Raw genomic sequence first — 19147 nt, forward strand, 5'->3', positions numbered from 1 at the left:
TCCTTCAGACTGAAAACAATAATACCTGTTTGTGAGGAAAAGGGGAAAAGGAACAAGGAATTGAAGCAGAAGGATCGAACAGGATGACTTAAAGTTCAAGCAGAAAGAACAATACTGAAAAAAAAAAAAAAGAAGTTTAATACTGGTATTTTATGACTTATTTCTCTCAAATTTTTTCACTATTTCCTTTACAGACATCAAGGACCTATGTATGATGAAGGGATTGGCCAAATGGTTGCTTTACCATCATTGACCTATGTAATGCCATTTGTCACTGGCATTTCTCTTTCAGTAGACCTTAGTTTTATTCATATGCTTCAGTACAGAGCATACTCATGTCAGTCTTTGACTAGTGGCTGAGGAAAAGGGTTAAATTATACCAATTAAATTAAATTAAAAACTGGAAGCATACCAAACAAAACTGGGAAAAGAAAGTCTTTTTTGCCAGAAACCCACCTGGAAAGAGAAGCAGTGTTTCTTCCCTTTCCAAGAGTACCTGCAATCAGCCCACTAATCTCCTGAGCAAGCCATTCAAATTCCAGACAACTGCAGGTAATGGCACAAGGATGCCTCTGCTGTATTTGTGTACTGTGGGAGATTAGGTTATCTGAGCACTTATGCTGCCTTTATACCGTGACTGCAGGTAGTGTGATTTACTTCGAACCAGGGTCACTGGTTATGTAATTAAAGCTATCTCAGTTGTTAGCTAATTAATATGCTGTGGTTAATGTTTATGTTTCATCCTACACTGGATAAAATATATTTCATATAGTAATATTATTAATTATTAGCAATGTCTGCTTTTCGTTTGGTCCTTAGCTCTTTCTGGGACCGAATGTTCAAATTCTGTGAACATGAGCATCCCAAGGACCTCAATGGGAATATTCTCCATAGGAAATGCTAATGACATCAAGGCATACTTGATCGTTTTCCCTTCTAGGTACCATTGACACATGATGGGATGATTATTACTCATCTGTCTTTTAATGCAGATTTCTGGGAGTCTTGCGGATCATTTCCTTTCTCCTTAAGGATGACATGCATAGCGGCAGATGCCTAGCAAAAGAATGTAATAGGACAACTGTGAACTTATATTTTCTTTGATATACTATCAGGCTGCTAATTAAAGTAGGAAATGACTGCCACAGAACATTTTGAATGCCAGAAGGGTTACTAAGTACAAACATAACCCAAGCTCAGGAAATTCCAGGAGCTTTGTACTTCAGTTAGGACAGATACAGTGGCATGGTCATATTCTCTGGTTTGTGCTCCAGCATTTCCCATTATTCTTTTTGTTTACCTCTGCGGTTTGTGGAGAGTGCTGGGTTGATATATCCATAGTATTTATCCACAGTGACTCCACAGTTTCTGTCTAGAGTGACAGCTTATTTAGAGCCCAACACTTTATATTTTAGGCTTCTTCACTACAGCAGGAATGTTGAATTTGAGTACAGTGTAGGTATGCTTATAGAGATACTGCAATAGTAACATTGAACAAGGACCTTGTGCATTGCTTAGGAATAAAACATGCGCTTTTTCTGCTTTTGTGGCTTTTCCAACCAGCTGCTCCTAGAGGCAGTCATTTTTGGTGTCTATAATTGAGTCTGTTCATTGTAGCCTGCTGTAAAATTGAGCTGTGTGAAGATAACTGAGATTTCTTAATACAGTTTTCTGTCCTTTCTAGCCTCTTGCCTTGCTGTGCCACAACCATCCTGGTGAGATGACCAGGAACCTAACTCCGAAACTGTATTCTCCTTATGCAGGCAGTGAATTTCACTTCATGGAGATTTTCTGTCACCTAAATATATAATCGCTTATTTGGCAACAGTGTGATTTATGTAAGTCCTTGGTCACAATCTCCCTTTGACACTGGGCAAAACTTGTGCTCAGGACTTATTTTGTCCCCCTAGTTTTCTTCCTTCAGCAGTTTTATATATACCCTTTAAATTCCATTCAAAAGCAAACATGCTCACTGATACATCTTATCTCTATCTTGACTCCTCTCATTTAATGCTTTGATGGTTTTATTAGTCTCTCCAAGCAACCTGATCAACAGGCCATGCTCCATTGCAATTCTGTGCATTTTGCAACAACAGGAAAAATAACATTAGTCAAGATTTTTACAGCTAGAATTTAGCTTTTGAGGAAGAAAACAATAATGTAGTCATTACATCTTCTGCATGTAGAATAACCACTTACATAATATAAATAGCCTTCTGAAACTCATAGTGACTGTCCAGTTGGCTGTAGGAGTTTCTGTTTTCTTTATAATTTCACTATCACATTTGAGTGATATAACTGATACGCTAGTGTTGAGCTAAGCCTCATACTTTACAGGCTAAACAAATTCATCAATAATTTTGCAGAGCAGTTTTGGAAGGGAAATTTTACTCTGCTTCACACAGTGCAATAGAGTACTCAACTTAGTGGTACTAGAAGCTCTAGCCACATAAGTACAGAGAAAGAATGAAAAATGTTTTCTCAAGTTATAAGGAGCCAGATTCATAACCATCCGTCACTCGCCTGGGCAAGTTACTGATAAACTCCACAGAAAAATAACAAACAGCATATCCCTGTATCTTGGCTGGTGAAAATGAGATTCTTTCTCTGATTGATGTTAGCAGAGAGGCTTGTAAAAATGCATTTCCAGCTGATTAGTTCAGAAGGTGTCAATCTCATGCAGTTTTATGACCTGCAGACTATACTCCAGATGTACATTTGCTTTTTGTAAACTAACAAAGATGAATGAAGAAATTTGAGCATTTCTTTGGCAACTGCACCAGATATTTCCTGGGAGACCATACAGAGATATAAAACCACCAAACTGTGCTTTTAACCATCTGTACACCCAGTCTTGTCACTGATCCAGGCTTCTGGAGCCTGACCAGCAAGGGAGATCAGTATTTCAGCTAGGAAAGGGTTTCATATTGTACAAGAATGAGACTAGAAAATCACAAGAGTCAGACTATTTGAGGTTAGAAACACCTCTGGAATCATCTAGTCCCACCCCCTGCTTAGAATAGGGTCAACTAGAGTATGTGGCTTTTGGGTTTTGAGTATCTCTAAGGATAGACACTCCAAAATTTCCCTGAACAACCTGTTACGGTGTCAGACCACTTTCACGGTAAAAAAAATGTTTTCCAGATGTTTAGACAGAATTTCCTGTGTTTCAGTCAGTGCCCATTGTCTCTTGTCCTTTGCTGCACAGCAAAGGACAGTCTTTTTTGACTGAAAGGCAGTCTTTTTTGCACCTTCCCATTAGGTATCTGTACACATGGATAAGATTCCCCTCCCCAAGCCTTCTTTTCTCCAGGCTGAACACTTTTTGCTTTCTCAGCCTTTCCTCATAGGAGAGATGTGTCAAGCCCTTAAATACCTCATGGCCCTTCATTGAGCTTTCTCCAGTATGTCTGTGACTCTGTGTCTCTGGAAAGCCCAGCCTGCACGCAGCACGCTGCAGATGTGGCCTCCCCAGCACTGAGGCTGCTCTTAATGCAGCCCAAGATGTCACTGGCACCTTCTTTGCTGCAGGGGCATGTTGCTTGCCTCATGTTCAATTTGGTGTCCACCAGGACTCCCAGGGTCTTCTGCATAAAGCTACCTTGCAGCCAGTTGTTCTCCAGCATGTACTGGTGTATGGGGTTATTTCTCCTCAGGTGGACTTTGCACTTCTCTTTGTTGAACTCCATGAGGTTCATGTCAGTCCAGTCTGTCGAGGTCTGTCTGGATGGCAACACAGCCCTCTGGCATATCCTCATTCCAGGAAAAATCAGTGCTCTTTTCTTTCTCTTAAAAAAAGTTTAAACTTTTATCTACTTAATGGTGACTTTTTCATCCCTTTTATTCTCCCTGAACTGTGATGTCAGCTGAGTTAAATAAGAATTTTCAATGCACAATAGAAATCCCAGTTCTTTACTATTTTGCCAGTCCTCTGACTGATCCACACAGCATAGCAATACTTAGAGGACTACCTTTAGAAGATCTCTGTTTACTTACACTCTTTCAACATATAATTGAACAGAAGTGCATGATATTTTTCCCTTCGGAAAGAAGTTTTACTCTAAAGCTAGGTTCTTTTGTGAGAGAAGCAGTTCTGGGCTTCCTTTGAGTGCTGCATTGGTATATTTTTCAGTGTAGTGCAGCAAACAAGCTCTCCCTCTAATCTAAATGGAATAATAAAATGTTTGAGCTATTTCAGTCTCGCTGTTCTTTTGGGGAAACAATTATCAGCTGTGTGATACCATATTACATTCATCTAGAAATTTTCTGTAGCTGACATTTCCAGGCTCATATTCCTTATGACTTTACTTACAACAAATTAGTAGTTACCAATTTGATCTTGATTTTAATCTTTCACCAAATTAGATTTCCAGTGATGTGACAGATCTAATGCTCCTTATATGTGAATATTTCAGTACATAAGCATAAAAGCACCCATGTGTTTAAATCTTGTTTATAGTGGCCAGCTTTTCTCGTCAGTTTATTCAGAATAAAATCTAAATGTTAAATACAGATTTTGCTCTCTCATACATTTTCATGCTAAATAGTTGTGGAAATTGCCTTTGCCATTAGCAACAAAATCTTTCTGCCAAGGTACAAAGGAATCCACCCTGATAAATGCTGTGAAATATTTAAAACTACTTGCAGCATGTATATGCTAAAAAACTTCAGGATCACAGCAGAATGGGAGTTACTTGTTTCTTTTCTCTAGCAAGCAAAATAACCTCAGATAAAAGCTACTTAGACCCACCTCAAGTTTTAATATTTATAAGTTAACAGTGTATGCAGAGCCTGAACACCTCCATTTTCTGGTTTGTTCAGCATGTTTTCAGAAAAGTGTCAAATACGTGATGCTGAGTATATTTCAGCTTGCATGGATTTCCACTGAGTTTAAGAACTCAGTGGAAACAAACTCTCTTTCCTTGATTGAAAGTGAATTCATTAAAATCTTAATTATTAGTATTCTTTCATACTAATTAGGTTTTTTAATCTCTCTGCTGGCTGGCTCATTGACATGCAAAGGGGCAGGAGGAAGAGTTTGTTCATTTCTGACTTTCTGCCAACAGATGGGCTGGTTGACTGTATGGATCCTGACTGCTGTTTGCAGAGTTCTTGCCAAAACCAACCTTATTGTCGTGGACTACCTGATCCCCAAGATATTATCAGCCAAAGCCAACAGTCTCCATCTCAGCAAGCCGCCAAAGCATTTTATGACCGGATCAGTTTTCTCATTGGATCAGACAGCACTCATGTCATACCTGGGGAAAGTCCTTTTAATAAAAGGTGAGTACAAATTATCGTTTACTCATGAATACAAAAGAAATTGAAGAATGTGAGATTCCATTTGGAAAAGATCCACTCCAATTGCAAAATTCGTGGCATGGACTTTCAGCAAAGACCTTTTCTCATAATATATTTCTTGCTTATTTTATCTCATTTCCTGCAAAATTCAAATTGCCAAAGCTAGTAGGTTACAGAAGCTTTTTGCCGTGCTTACTACCTGTATTCTATCAGGGCACTTCATTAATGATTAAATAAATCTTTATTTAACCAGTTGATTTGGGCTAGCACAGTTGGAAATATATCAAAGCAATGAAAACACTTCAGAAGGAAAAGCAAAGCTGCACTTTTTAAACTGAGCTCACTAAATAATATAAATTATGAATTAATGTAATAGAACTGTTAAGTGCATGACAGTATAATTGCATAAACTATTTGACTGGTGCTCTACGAAGCAGTAATGACCTGAAAATAAACCAGTAACAGGAAGCAGGTGTCTGGGATCTCACTGAGTGAAGGAAGATGATTTACACTAGAACTACAGCGTTTGCAGTAATTTAACAGCATTAATGTGTTTGGGCACAGCAGTTGATTGAAAGTTGTTGCACCAGTGTTCCTTATTGCTCTTTTAAATTTTGTACTTCATAGTCCCTGCAGTTTTACAGATTGCTTTGATACTAATTGAAAAGTACGTTGTTCTTTAAGAGTCTGCCAGAGTTATGACTTACAGTGGGAACATCTAGAGCTTATAAGTTCTTAAAATTCTTCAGTGAATTTCTGGTTTTAGGAATTCAGTACAGACAAAATGAACCGAACGAAAATCAACAGTATTGAGACTCAGTTATTATCTGTAGATTTTGAGGCATTTGTTTATACAGCGCAAATTATGTGGACTCGTAAAAGGGTTAGAGTCTCAGGAATGTTCTTTTAATGGTAATAGATACCATGGGAGGGGTGGGTTCACTTTGCTAGCTCTTACTCATTCAAAAGAAAATGATAAAAGCTAATTTGTAATTTGATCCTGCATCTTTTTCACAGTCTTGCATCCGTCATAAGGGGCCAAGTATTAACTGCTGATGGAACACCACTTATTGGAGTCAATGTCTCATTTCTACACTACCCAGACTATGGATATACAATAACTCGCCAAGATGGAATGTAAGTTCCCTTTGAAGCACTTCTAAGTCATAAAGACAGTGAAAGCGTTACTGAAGAATTGCTTGTAAAAATAAGATGATAATAAAATCATGGAAACAAAAGTAATGAACAAAGTGATTAGCTAAAGTTGTACTTTTTACATTCTTCAAATGTAAAACATGCTGATTATATACTTTAGAAATAGAATGGCTTGCTTAATTTAAATGCAGCATCCCAAACTCTCCATTCCTTTAATGCAGTATTACGTAATATAATTTAATTGATTTTTCCATTGTTCCCAGTAGAGCCATTCTGCCTTCAGAGCAGTGCATTGGAATGAAGAATCAATCTGTAAAATCGTGCCTGTGGATGGCTTTGGGAATTTGCTGACTAGCTAGCCCTGTTGGGTTTTTTTCCCTAGGTTTGACTTGGTAGCGAATGGTGGTGCCTCTCTGACACTGGTGTTCGAGCGATCACCATTCCTGACACAGTATCACACAGTATGGATTCCCTGGAATGTCTTTTATGTCATGGATACCTTGGTTATGAAGAAGGAAGAGAACGACATTCCTAGTTGTGATCTGAGTGGATTTGTAAGGCCAAACCCTGTTATCGTGTCATCACCTTTATCCACCTTCTTTAGAATTTCTCCTGAAGATAGTCCTGTCATCCCAGAGACACAGGTAAAGTGTGCTTCAAATAAATAGCATCTTGTCACAGGCTAGTATTAAGCAACCATAACAAAAAGAGTGAAAACTACTGTTTAAAATGAATAATGGTAAGTGCTAAGAATTTGCAACGTGATTGTTTTCAATTTATTTATTTTGTGGGATGATTTTAAAAAAAATGAGGTAAGAAAGCCTAATGTACACCAGCATCTGGTTTTGTCTTTGTTTGCATGTTTCCATCATTTAATTTAAAGAATGTCTTCAGCAACCAGGCACTGGCCCATCAAAATGGACACACTTTAGTACATCCGCCTTTTCTTAACTGCCTTCTTCTTAGAAGTGCACCTCAGAAAGTTAAAATGAAGGGTATTTTTCCACTATGTCTGAAAGACCCAAACAGTTCTATTTATCTGTTTAGTCCTAATAAATAGCATGACATTCAGATTTTTATAAACCAAGAGAACTTTCTATAACACTGAGGGCAGGCTTATAAACCAATGGGCATGTGTGCTAATCGACTTCTTCAGAGCTTGGAATATCAAAAGTAAGACTTAACATCAAAATGTTGCTTTTAATGGAAAAAGCTGTGGCTGGAATGTTTTTACGCCAACACAGGTGTATTAAATTCCTCCATCTCAAAGCTAATCACTAATGCTGTCTTCCTCAGCTTATAAAGCAGAGTTGCATTTCAACAAGAAATATTTATCTCATTGATTTCTGATTTAAAATAATTATAAGCTACTGATTTTCTTAGTGAAGCAGCACTCTTTCTGCCTCCCTCTTTCATTCTGCCTTTCCCTCTCCATTCATTCTCTCTCCTTTCTCTTTTTTTTACTCTTCCCTACCTTCACAGTGTCATAATTACATAGGGCACTCTTTTTCCTATTCACCAAGAAATGTGCTTGCCTCTTCAAGGGGAACATAGAGAGTGTATTCAAATGTTTTCCTGCAGAGCTCTTAAAGCTCTCAAAATCATTAAGCAATTCATGGTAGGAACAGGTTTAAAGTAAAGATGTAAAAAAATTACAACTGAATGCTCAGACAAATCTAGACTGTGATAGAAAATTGTTGCTTTTATCCTTGCTATCATTTCTGTGCCTTTGATAGTTGCAAGTCAATTAAAAGAAAGTACTTGCAAAAAAAACAGTCCATTGAAAAACAGCTCTGATTTACTTGTTTCTGCAACAGATGATAGGTTCAGTTCTTGAAGTGATGGAAAATGGCTGAGATGGTGTATAAATCAAGAAAAAACTAGTAATAGAAGAATGTCAGAAAATAAATATTTTCAAAAAAACACTTGTAAGGTCTACGTAAACAAGTCATTTCATGAGCAGCAGGACTAATGAAGTCTGGATTTCTACTAATTCCCCCCCATTGCTATAATTCCAGCTATCTGCCACATCTAGTCTTTCCCCTGTGGACTGCATTCAGTCTTTTTTTTAATCATGGGAGAACCAACTTGCCTACTTCTTCTCTTCCTAAGCCCTTTTTTTTTTTACAAACCCTTAAGAAACTGAATTATCTGTAAGGCTTTCTACTGTTATTTCTAATGTGGTTGAAATGGCTATCAGGTTCAGAAGTGGTGAGGTGGGAGGTCTGACAGGCAGGACTGCTGGGTCAACTTGATTTCCATAGAAAACCAGCTGGAAGGAAAGATGGTGTTCTCACTGGATTCTAGGCAGTTGCTGTCGAAGTGTCATTTATGATGAGGTAAAAATAGGACTGTCGTTATGTATGCAAAAATCTGGTTCCAGTACTGTGTAAAAAAGTAAATCATCAAGGAGTATTTCCTTCTATATTTTTTGCTCATCACACACACAGTCCCCTGCTTCAGTAAGTGGGAGCTGCACAGCCGTGCCTTTAGGGTACCCTTTTAGGGTTATGTTCCTCTCAGAAACGCATAATGCACAACAGTGTCTCCAAAAAAAAAACACTACCCTGATAAAAGATGGACAGAGCTAGACTCCATTCAAGCAGCTCCTGAGGAACTGCTATAGATGTTTTCATAAAGAAGGGACAATGCTTGTTTAAAATGTAGGAGACTGCATGAAGGCACAGAGAAAAAAAACGTTTCCCGTGTTCCTTCAGTCAGCCCTACTCACCCTGTTTGTGTGGTGTGACAGCACTCACTGTCACGTACTACAGGAGAAAATGATGTGCTGCTGTAACCATCATCCCTTGAAGTGCCTCATCATCCCCTGAAGATAATGTTTCCAAAAGAGTATACTTAGTGGCTTATGAATCCCAAATTGATCAGAGTGGGAATTAAGTCTATACCAAAGGAGCAGCACAAAAGAAGATGAAAAAAGAAGGCAAGCAAGGGGAAAGAACAAATGTAGTGGGTAAAGGGTGACTACAGACCCAACCAATCATTACTCAAGATGGATGATAATAAATAGCATATAAACTAAATTTGGACTACTTAGGCATTACTTTATCTACTTTTAATTGCAGGTTAGCATGCTCTGCCTAGACCTAACTAGCCGAGATGAACCAGTGTGGAACAAGACAGTAAACTGCATGCCAATGAGGGAGATCAGGTTAAGCTGGAGCTGGTTATATGTGTTAGGTAATATTGTTGCTGTCTTTTTCCTAATATAATAGATGCCACATATTGCAGTGTGGTCTGGCAGAAACCCACATGTGAGTCACAATGAGCAGGTTTTGAGGCTTTCATTCTCCTGAACTTCTGTTATCCACTGTTACGTGCACTTGCAAGACACCTTCTGCAGGTCCTGAGCAGCTTGTTTCCATCACCTCAAGTGTGTGGGAGAATGAAAACTGAAAAGTTTTCCTTCCTATTATGTGTTTGAGGTTCTCATCCCCTGACTCTCTCACTACTGGCAATACTATACAGCAGGAGGCAAGAATCATTTAATCAGAAGAATTCAGAATAAAACATGGCCCTCAGTGACTTAATAAATTGACTGTAACTTCAGGGTGGCCAACTTTTCAGCAAATAAATTACCTCTGTTATCATTTAAGCATGAAGTGTAATAGGATGCCTAGATGTTCCAGTATTACATGTATGCTGCATCGTAGTTTCACTTAGCTAAAATCTCCAGAACTTCAGGTTTGTACTGAGAAAAAAATGGAGATTACTTTTAGAGCCAAATTTATGCTTCCTTTGTTTTCCAGCACACTTTCTTTTGTCTTGCTTTCTGTTTGAAACATTATATACACTTCTTGATTTATTCTTTTATGAACTCATTTTTAGCTTCCTATATGTGCTTGTCTTCTTCCTATTCCTTTTCTCTGTGGTATCTCAGCAATGTTTTTAGCATAGGGAAAAAAATATTTTTCCCTTTTAATGTCTCCTTGCTTTACATTGTTAACTCAAGGTTATTTAAGAATCATTAAGAATCAAGTTCATTTAAGAATCTCAATTCTAGGGGAACTCTTTTTTTAAAAAGAAAAGATTTTTCCATCTTGAAATGAGCAGTTTCATCTTCTACTTTAAGAACTGTAATTTTAGTACTCCTTGGTCTCAACCTTTGTGTAATAGCAGTAGTTGCCAAGCTATAGCTGTATCTAAAAATGCCATCTTTACCTCTCTCAAACCAAGATGATGTTATATTTTAATGCAACAGCTCAGCTGTTACTTCTCTGCAAAGAACTTTTTTCTGACATTAGGACTGAAGTTTACACTCATTTGTGAAATTTGTTCTCAAATCCTCTATTGAAGTTGCTCATTTTGCCAAGAAAAATCACAGCAGTACAGCAGGCATTTTTCTCCCTAAGTGAATTAAATTACTTAATCAGGGTTCTCAATACCATCAGAGTTTGTCACTTGAATCATATTATATTTTGGAGCAGGAAAGCATTCCAGAGCCTGAACAGCTTTAGTCCTGCTGGCCAGGAGAGATGAAGAGCCCTGCACAATTTACGTGACTCAGACACCAGCTGAACTGTCAGGACAATAAACTCTTGTCTTTCTGAAAACTGAGGTGACCCTTATCTCAGTCCCATGGGTTAGATATTTCATGGCTGTCCTCCCAAGAAGCTCGATCATCCATAAATAAAATGTCAACCATTAGAATTTGGTGGCTGGGCTGTAACTCTTTGGGTACCATGATACCCCTAGGGTATCAGCCTTTCTGAAGGTAGTTTGATACTCTATCTGGGAAAGCTAAAGTACAGACAGCTTGGATGTCTGGGTGATTCCTGGTGTGACTTTTCTTTCCAGGGACTTTTCTGATTGCTTTACAATTGATGTGTTGTCATGGCTCCCATAGGATGCTCGCTGCTGTGCCTGACGATTTAACTTTTCGGATGAACATTAAGCTGTTCAGTTCTCTTTGTAATGCTTGATTCTGGGAGAGAGATTGAATTGCCCAACCTTACCTCTACATTTCTAAAGTTCTCAAGAAAATAAGTTAATATGGGGGATATTTTATGGAAAAAAGGAAGTTATAAGACAGATCTCGAGCAGATACTTGAGGCTTCTGCAGAAACTAATCATTGGGGTTTGGGTTTTGTTTTAAACCTCGCTGAGAACTGCATGAGTGTCCTAGTTTCTAATTTGATAGTAATCCAAATACACAGTGGAATTTCTTGGAAATTGAAACTTCAAGGTGTCCTCTTTATTGTCTGTTATCTCAGCCAAGAGTACTGGAAGACCACCTAAGTGTTTAACACTGCTCTTCCACAGTTGAAGTTGTAAAAGAAGCAATGGCCGTAACAGGAGACCAGTGAAGTCTATTAAATTGTGTCCTATTACCAGGTGTATTATTTCTTTTTCTCCTCTTGCTTACGGAGACCTCCATCTGTTAGACTAGTTTTATTGTGCAGTATATCAGAGTCCTGCTGATGTCTTGAGGAGGAATTTGTCTCTTGTTCCTGGGTGGTTTGTATTTTTCCTTCAAAGTCTTAGAAATGGAATATGTTCACAATCACTCTCTCTCTAGAGAAGAGGAGGCTGTTTGTGTAGAGAAGATTTGCTTGTACTCTGGCTTAGATGCTATGCATATATCAGGCTGAGAGACAGCAGACTAGATTTGCAAACAGAAACGATGCCACTCTCACCTCCTTGCAAGTGATGGTACTGCTTGTCATTTCTTCTCAGTGATGGTTCTTGGTGGAGAAAAAAAGAAACATTTGAAGATTAAGAATTAAGGGTTTATAAATATGAATTTCATTCTTCCAATATCTTCCAATTCCTCCTTTACTTCCTACAGCTCTGTTATAGTCTCACTGGAGAAGTTTTACGGCTACATATATCAGATGTAAATAACCATTCATGCCAGATAATGAGTCAGCATACTATTTCTGATTTTTTGTTACTATTATTGGGAAGGAGATGGATACAATTAATACCATATAAATTGTTCTTTATAAACCAGCAAAATTGCTAATGTAGAGGATGTTGAAGCACCTGTTGCCCTCCTCAGGAGCATAAACCACATTATTTGACCTTATTCAACACAAGCAGGAATTGTTTAAAAGCAGTGCCCAAGGATTTCTCTACCATAGAGAGCTTAGTGCTTGTTTATAGCCAGCTTTTGATCCCACTGACATCTCAAGCCTAGTATTTGTGACAGTGCTCTCCCTGAAGTCTGCTTTCCATTAATATTAATTAGTATCTGGTCTTCAGGGTTTAGGACTAGGAGACAGGAAAGTAAAATAAAGCTTTCCAAATTTACTTCCCCAGGAGTGCTCCTTTGACACCACCAAGGCTCTGGGCTTGTGCTTCAGCATCCTTTGCCCTCTCTTCCCATCAGAGAAACATTACTGTTATAGATGTGTCTGGATAGGGGTTTTTTTGGGGTTTTTTTTTCTATTTCACTAAGCTGGGATACTTGGTAGCTGTTCACCTGAAGTGCTGGCTGTCAGTGTTTATATCTGGACTGAGGTATAGGACAGTATAGGCTGTCTTCATCCACTTTACACAGAAACCTTTCACGTCCATCCATCACCCACAAAAGCTCCTCAGCTCGGAGGAAGAGACAAGGTAGAGGAGGGGAAGAACCTTTTAAAAATCAAATTGAATCATTGCACCTCTTTGAAATGAGAAAGTGGTGAGCTGATGTCTGAGTAGTGAATATTGATCAGGAAATATGGAAAAGCTTTCCCTGAGGCATCCTACTTATCTGTCTTCAAAATAAATGGAAGAATGCTCTAGTCCAAAGTATTTACAATCCACAGGTAATGCAAATAATAAACCACCTTAAAGTCCTTCCTGCTCCTAAAGGAGCAATTAAGACATCCCAACCCAAATCTGAAGCTTTGCAGTGCTTAGAGGCTCTGCGGCCTTTAGTACATATCCATAGTTGGGACATGGGTGGCAGCATAAGAAGGGGCTATTTTCATTTAGATGAAAAATTACCCTTTTTTTGCCTCTTTTGGAAAGAGCAATTGGGTATTTTTTACATTAATAAATAAAGCCTGGATTTAGATGATACTTCGTAATGGATTGTCATGTGACATTGTGTCAGGCCTCCTTTCACAATAGCTGCATTGCTCTGTTTAATTTCCAAATCATTCAAATACTGTATTTTTTTTCCTACCAATGCATAGGTGCTTCATGAAGAAACAGCAATACCAGGAACCGATTTGAAGTTATCATACTTAAGCTCCAGGGCTGCAGGATATAAATCTGTTCTGAAGATTACCATGACCCAATCTGTTATACCATTTAATTTAATGAAGGTTCATCTTATGGTGGCAGTGGTGGGAAGACTTTTCCAAAAGTGGTTCCCTGCATCCCCAAATCTGGCTTACACTTTCATATGGGATAAAACCGATGCATACAACCAGAGAGTCTATGGATTATCTGAAGCTGTTGGTATGTGTGTTATGGAGGTTTTTTGCATTTTTACTATTGTCCTGAAAATAGGGAAGTACATCTCAAATTACTTGTGTCCATTAAGTAAAAAATGTTTAGCAACATAAAATTAGAAATAACAATAGATATTAAAATATATTAAAAATGCTAATCTAAAGTTTGAATTATAAGAAATAATTTCCTTTAAAAGGAAAAAGAAACCACAGTCATTTTTCACTTCTAATTCTCCCTCATGAAGTAATCTTCAGCCTCATAATACAGTATGGTATTTAGTCTGCACGCTTCTTGTACTTTAGAGCAGAGTAACATTGTGGCATACTTCACAAATGACTTTCACAAAATTACTTTGCTCTGTACCCATCCCAATCCACTTATAATAGCTGAAATTATTTTAATAACCCAAGATTGATTTTTAAAGGATTTTGGAATCTGTTTAGTATTTTCTTACATCTAAGGAAGCCATAGGGATTTTCAGGTAGCCTGGGAGAACAGAAGAACGTATGTAGTTTAAGGAAATTACATTCTTTAAGCTCTTCTGAATGAGATCCTATACTTAATGAGGAAATTTACTGTTATTTCAGTGTCTGTAGGATATGAATATGAGTCTTGCTTGGATCTAACTCTCTGGGAAAAGCGGACTGCCATTTTGCAGGGTTATGAGCTGGATGCCTCGAACATGGGTGGCTGGACGTTGGACAAGCATCATGTTTTGGATGTTCAGAATGGTAAGGAGTTAATTTTCTTCTTGATAGCTTTAGTACTCAAATGCCTTGTACCTTTGATGTCTTAGAACTTTTCAAATGTTTGCTTTGTTATTTTAAAACAGGAAATTATGGAATGTTTTGCATATGGTAAATACTTTGAGCTTTACAGTGAATGTTATGTTTCTTTATCCTGTAAATACATACACATTAATAAACCATCAAACAGTGTCATCCTGTGTTAGATACACTTACAAAAAAGCTCAAACCAAAAATGTTAGAACTGTTTTTAAAAATTCAGTGATGCTAAGGAGACACTATTTCTAAAGCAATTGCACATGTCAGCATTGTTACTGCCATTAACTGTTTGTATGTTAACCATATCTTGAACAATGTTTTCACTTCCAGTTTTCACAATCAGTGAAAATTAACCAGCAAATAAGAGACATTCCTGCCAAAATGAGAGCTCTTCCCTTGAATACTAAATCCCTCATTTGTACAGGAGGCGTTCCTCTTCATGTCATGGTATTCCCAGCCCCAGCACAGCTGCTCTTGGGAGCAGTTAGCATATGGGTACCATCTCTTCTGGAGGATGAGCACTCATTTACACTCTCCTCCTGTTTAAATCCTTTCCTGAGGTGAATCCTCCCTGGGGTGCCGCAGTTGGCTCAGCACACAGCAGGTGACTGTCTTGATTCTGTCATGAGTCGTCAAAGGCGGTTGTGCCCCTTGTTTCAGGTTGGAGTCCAGTTGCTAGTGAGTGAGTCTTCCTTAATTCAGTGAAAAGAAGGAAGGAACAATGCACGTTTACAACAACTGTGCCTTAGCACCAAGGTAAATTTGTCCAGCATGGTTCTCAGCAACTGGCTTGAGGGTGCCGTGCTAAGGACACCCCAGCTCAGCACTGAATGGGAAGAAATTTGGAAAAATTTTGCTGGAAGCATGTAAGAAAGGTCAAATAAAGAGTCACATGGCTCAAGGTGGGAGCTGCTCATACTGGATTTTCACACAAAGGAGAAGCCCAGAAGTAATTCAGTGGGAAGAACATCACTTCTCCAGTACCTTGTGTCCCTTGGAGGACTAGTATATGAGCTTATTTTGCGTGCTATGCTAATCACCACCTAAAGCATTGCTTCTGACTGGTAGAAAAACAAGGTAACCAAATCAAGGGAAAAGGTGTCATTGTGCCTAATCTAAAATGTCAGGAAAACCCTGTGCAAATTATTGTAACCTAATCCATCTAAAAATGTAAAGAGCTATAATTATAAGTATATATATAAGATTGATTCTGTTCACAAGGTAAATTAATGGTGGCCTTAAATTATGTTCAAGAGTCCATTTGACAAGCAGTGACTTTTCAAAGTGACGTGTCTAATTGAATAAATAAAGTGGAGAGTTGTAATGACAAGGTGGATGAGCTGGAGAAATTTATTCAGAAGAGAGTGCAGAGTGTTTGTGTGAACATCCTGAACTACTGCAGTAAATAGTCTAATGTACATCTTTTAGCCTGTGATAATAGAGGAGAAATGTGAAGGACCAATTTTTCAAGGTAATGACAGAATAAATCAAGTGCAGTAGTGTACTGTGCTGACTTGTAGAATTCCTCTGATGAAAATTATAGAACTCAGCTGTTTCAGGCAAAATTATGGTGCCGTGATTGTCATAAATGATGTCATCATAGGAGAGGGGATTTTGTATACCGTTAATGCATTCTGGCTTTAACTATTCATGAAAAATACGTTCTCCCTCTTGATTTAGATTACTTATTTAGATTATTTGTCCTTAGGTTTCTGTAAAGCATTTTCATTCTTCACGATTTTATCATGTATATTGGTTTTACATTTATAATCTCCTCAATTTTGTAACATTAAAAAGTAGTGAAGACACCTACACATTTAAAGAGGAAAATACAGTCTTTTTTCCCATATCCTTCAGTATAAAGAGTGCATTTTGGGAGTGAGAAGAGAAAAAGGAATACATCTTAAATTTTTTCTAAGCATTTCAAAAGAAAGAGAAATGTATCCCTCAGCCCCGAACTGCCTTTGAAACTCTGGGCACACAATCAATAAAACGGATATCACTCCAAAGTACAAAGTGACATGCGGTTTACATGGATTATACCACAGGAAGATATATGTGACTTCCAAGTATAATCATAATCGCTGACCATTTGTAGAGTACTCTTCAGTGGATTCATTGAGAGACATAATCCCAGCATCATTTTAACTCACCTTTTTTCCCTAAGACTGAAGATTTAACAGAAAGCATACATTTTTCTTCTCTTATTTCCTATGGAAGCTATAAAGAAGAAAAATACTGCTGGCACATTGCTTTGTCTTCACGAAATTATTGTTCCTTTCATGCCTCAAAGCAGAATTAAGTTTAAGAGGCAGCTTGGCCTGGCACCACATTTTTTTTTGTTGCTTTGACATTTTTAATAACCGCCTATAACTGCAGACATGGTATTGAAGCAGACTTTGTTGCCACAGGTACATTTTTGTGGTGAGCTGAGTAAAGAGTCTTTTGATTGAGGCAATCTCCAACTTTCTGAAGTAGCTCTTTAATTAATGTTTACAATTTGCAGCAGTAATCCACTTCAGATTACATCTGACATCACATTAATAATTAGTTATGGTAGGACTTTAGGAATACAATTTGCAAATATATTTTTTTATTTTTTATAACACAAGCACATTTAGAATTCCAGTCACTTCTGGGGAATTTAGAAACCGTAAAGATTTAGGAACACAGACCTTGATTTCATTCATTGCACCTTGCATTTCCTTCAACATGACAGTGTTTTGTCTGAATTACAACTATTAAAACTATTAGCATTTAAAAACAAGAACAACTGAAGACCTGTTGGGGTTTTTAATGCTGGTATTTCTGCTACATTTTGTCGGCAAGATAATTTTGTGTTTCGTGTGTCTGTGACTTAAATTTAGCTATGAATATTTTAATAAAGTTCTGTTATTTGTAGTGAGAAAAACACGGTGGTGAAACAATTAAAAGTCCATTAAATTTTTAGTCAACTAAATACTTAGGGTGTGTATGCATTACTTCATGTGCATACATTTGAAGTTTTTATGAACTATTTCTTGGTTTGTGTTTTTTATGTTACATGCCAGGAATCCTCTACAAAGGAAATGGTGAAAATCAGTTTATATCTCAGCAACCCCCAATTGTTAGTAGCATTATGGGCAATGGAAGACGTCGCAGCATCTCCTGTCCAAGTTGTAATGGTCAAGCTGATGGTAATAAATTGCTGGCTCCAGTTGCCTTAGCTTGTGGGATAGATGGCAGTCTTTACGTGGGGGATTTCAACTATGTTCGGCGGATATTCCCATCTGGAAATGTAACTAGTGTTCTGGAACTAAGGTGTGTATTTTCCTCATCTCAGACTTTTGGAGTTGTGAATTGCTGTTGCAAACTGAAGTGCTGAATGGATTTCTGATGTGGTGGAAGTCAGAGTTTCCAAATGTTTTGGGGAACTAAAGAAGTTGAGGAAGATTTCAAAACATTTGAAAAAGTGTTTAAAACCGAAGTGGAAAAAGTTAACTGTGCTTATCTAAACTGTCAGAGTGTAATCTACCCAAGTAATTACTCTGTGGATTTGAAGAGTTAACCTACGTAGTCGACAGGAGTGGACAAAAGATGATGATTCACCCTTCACTAATGACAGATGTAAATGTTGCCTTCTTTTCATCTTTTAACATCCTTTATGAATGTTTTTCTAATAATGTTTTTCTGTTCTTTTTCACTTGCTCCCTCCAAGAAATAAAGATTTTAGACATAGGTAAGCATTCCTTAAAGAAGATTTATATTTTTCTAACTGTTCTTCTTTTCTTTTTTAAGAAATGAATGCTTATAATGGAGAAGTCATTTCTGAGATGTATTACTAGAAAAGAGGAGTATTTTTCAAAAATAATGCGTTCATATGTTTTAGTTATGTCAGCTGTCAGGCTGTATCATCCTTTCAGATACAGGTTCCTCTTTTCTCATCACTCTCTGTCCACAGTCAGGCTTCTTTTTATGCTTGTGTATGCCCTCCTTTGCTGTCCCCTCATTTCTGCTCACTCTGTTCCTTGCTGGCAACACTTTTGCTGATCCTATCAAAACTCCTTAATCAGATACCCCAAATACGATGAGAATTGCTTTTACGTAATAAAAATTATGAAAGTATCAAGTGAAGTCATTTTATTAGCCTTTGGATGTTGAGTCTTTTCAGGCTCACATTTAACAGACTTGTTTCTTTAAAGGTGAACATCTCTTAATAACGAAAGCTGAAATTGTCCCCTAACACAACTGCAGGAGTTAAGACTTTAAAGTACACCAAGATCCATAAGACTAGTCATAAAAACAAGAGTAATCAGAAAGACTGTAGGACAACATTCATCCATCTTTAGAATCGCTTTGCCACAGCAGCCGGTGCTGATAAGGAGACAGAAACAAGTTGTGCTAAAATATGGTTGGATACATGAAACCTTCCAAGACTTTGTGGCAGAACTGTTAAATATAGGGCTTTGCAGCCCCCTTTCTCGCCTTTTTTGCTGCCAGTCATTTTCCTTCCTTGTTTT

The 19147-nt window shown here is 37.7% G+C and overlaps 1 protein-coding gene across 25 annotated transcripts in view; it reads left to right on the forward strand.

Moving 5' to 3' along the window:
• TENM3 (teneurin transmembrane protein 3) overlaps window positions 1-19147 on the forward strand; it is a 413751-nt gene that overhangs the window by 352787 nt on the left and 41817 nt on the right. For 21 of the 25 annotated variants that reach the window (XM_062625044.1, XM_062625130.1, XM_062625530.1 and 18 more), the window contains 7 exons: window positions 5067-5283; window positions 6319-6438; window positions 6839-7100; window positions 13602-13869; window positions 14451-14594; window positions 17699-17948; window positions 18346-18366. In XM_062625044.1, coding sequence (XP_062481028.1) covers window positions 5067-5283; window positions 6319-6438; window positions 6839-7100; window positions 13602-13869; window positions 14451-14594; window positions 17699-17948; window positions 18346-18366 — 1282 coding nt within the window. The remainder of the gene's footprint in view (window positions 1-5066; window positions 5284-6318; window positions 6439-6838; window positions 7101-13601; window positions 13870-14450; window positions 14595-17698; window positions 17949-18345; window positions 18367-19147) is intronic. The other 4 variants (XM_062625214.1, XM_062626964.1, XM_062626043.1 and 1 more) reach the window with 1 other exon arrangement.

Source organism: Pezoporus occidentalis, unplaced genomic scaffold (assembly GCF_034315485.1).
Source record: "Pezoporus occidentalis ecotype Australia unplaced genomic scaffold, CSIRO_AGI_Poc_V1 ctg1, whole genome shotgun sequence".
NCBI lineage: Eukaryota > Metazoa > Chordata > Aves > Psittaciformes > Psittacidae > Pezoporus > Pezoporus occidentalis.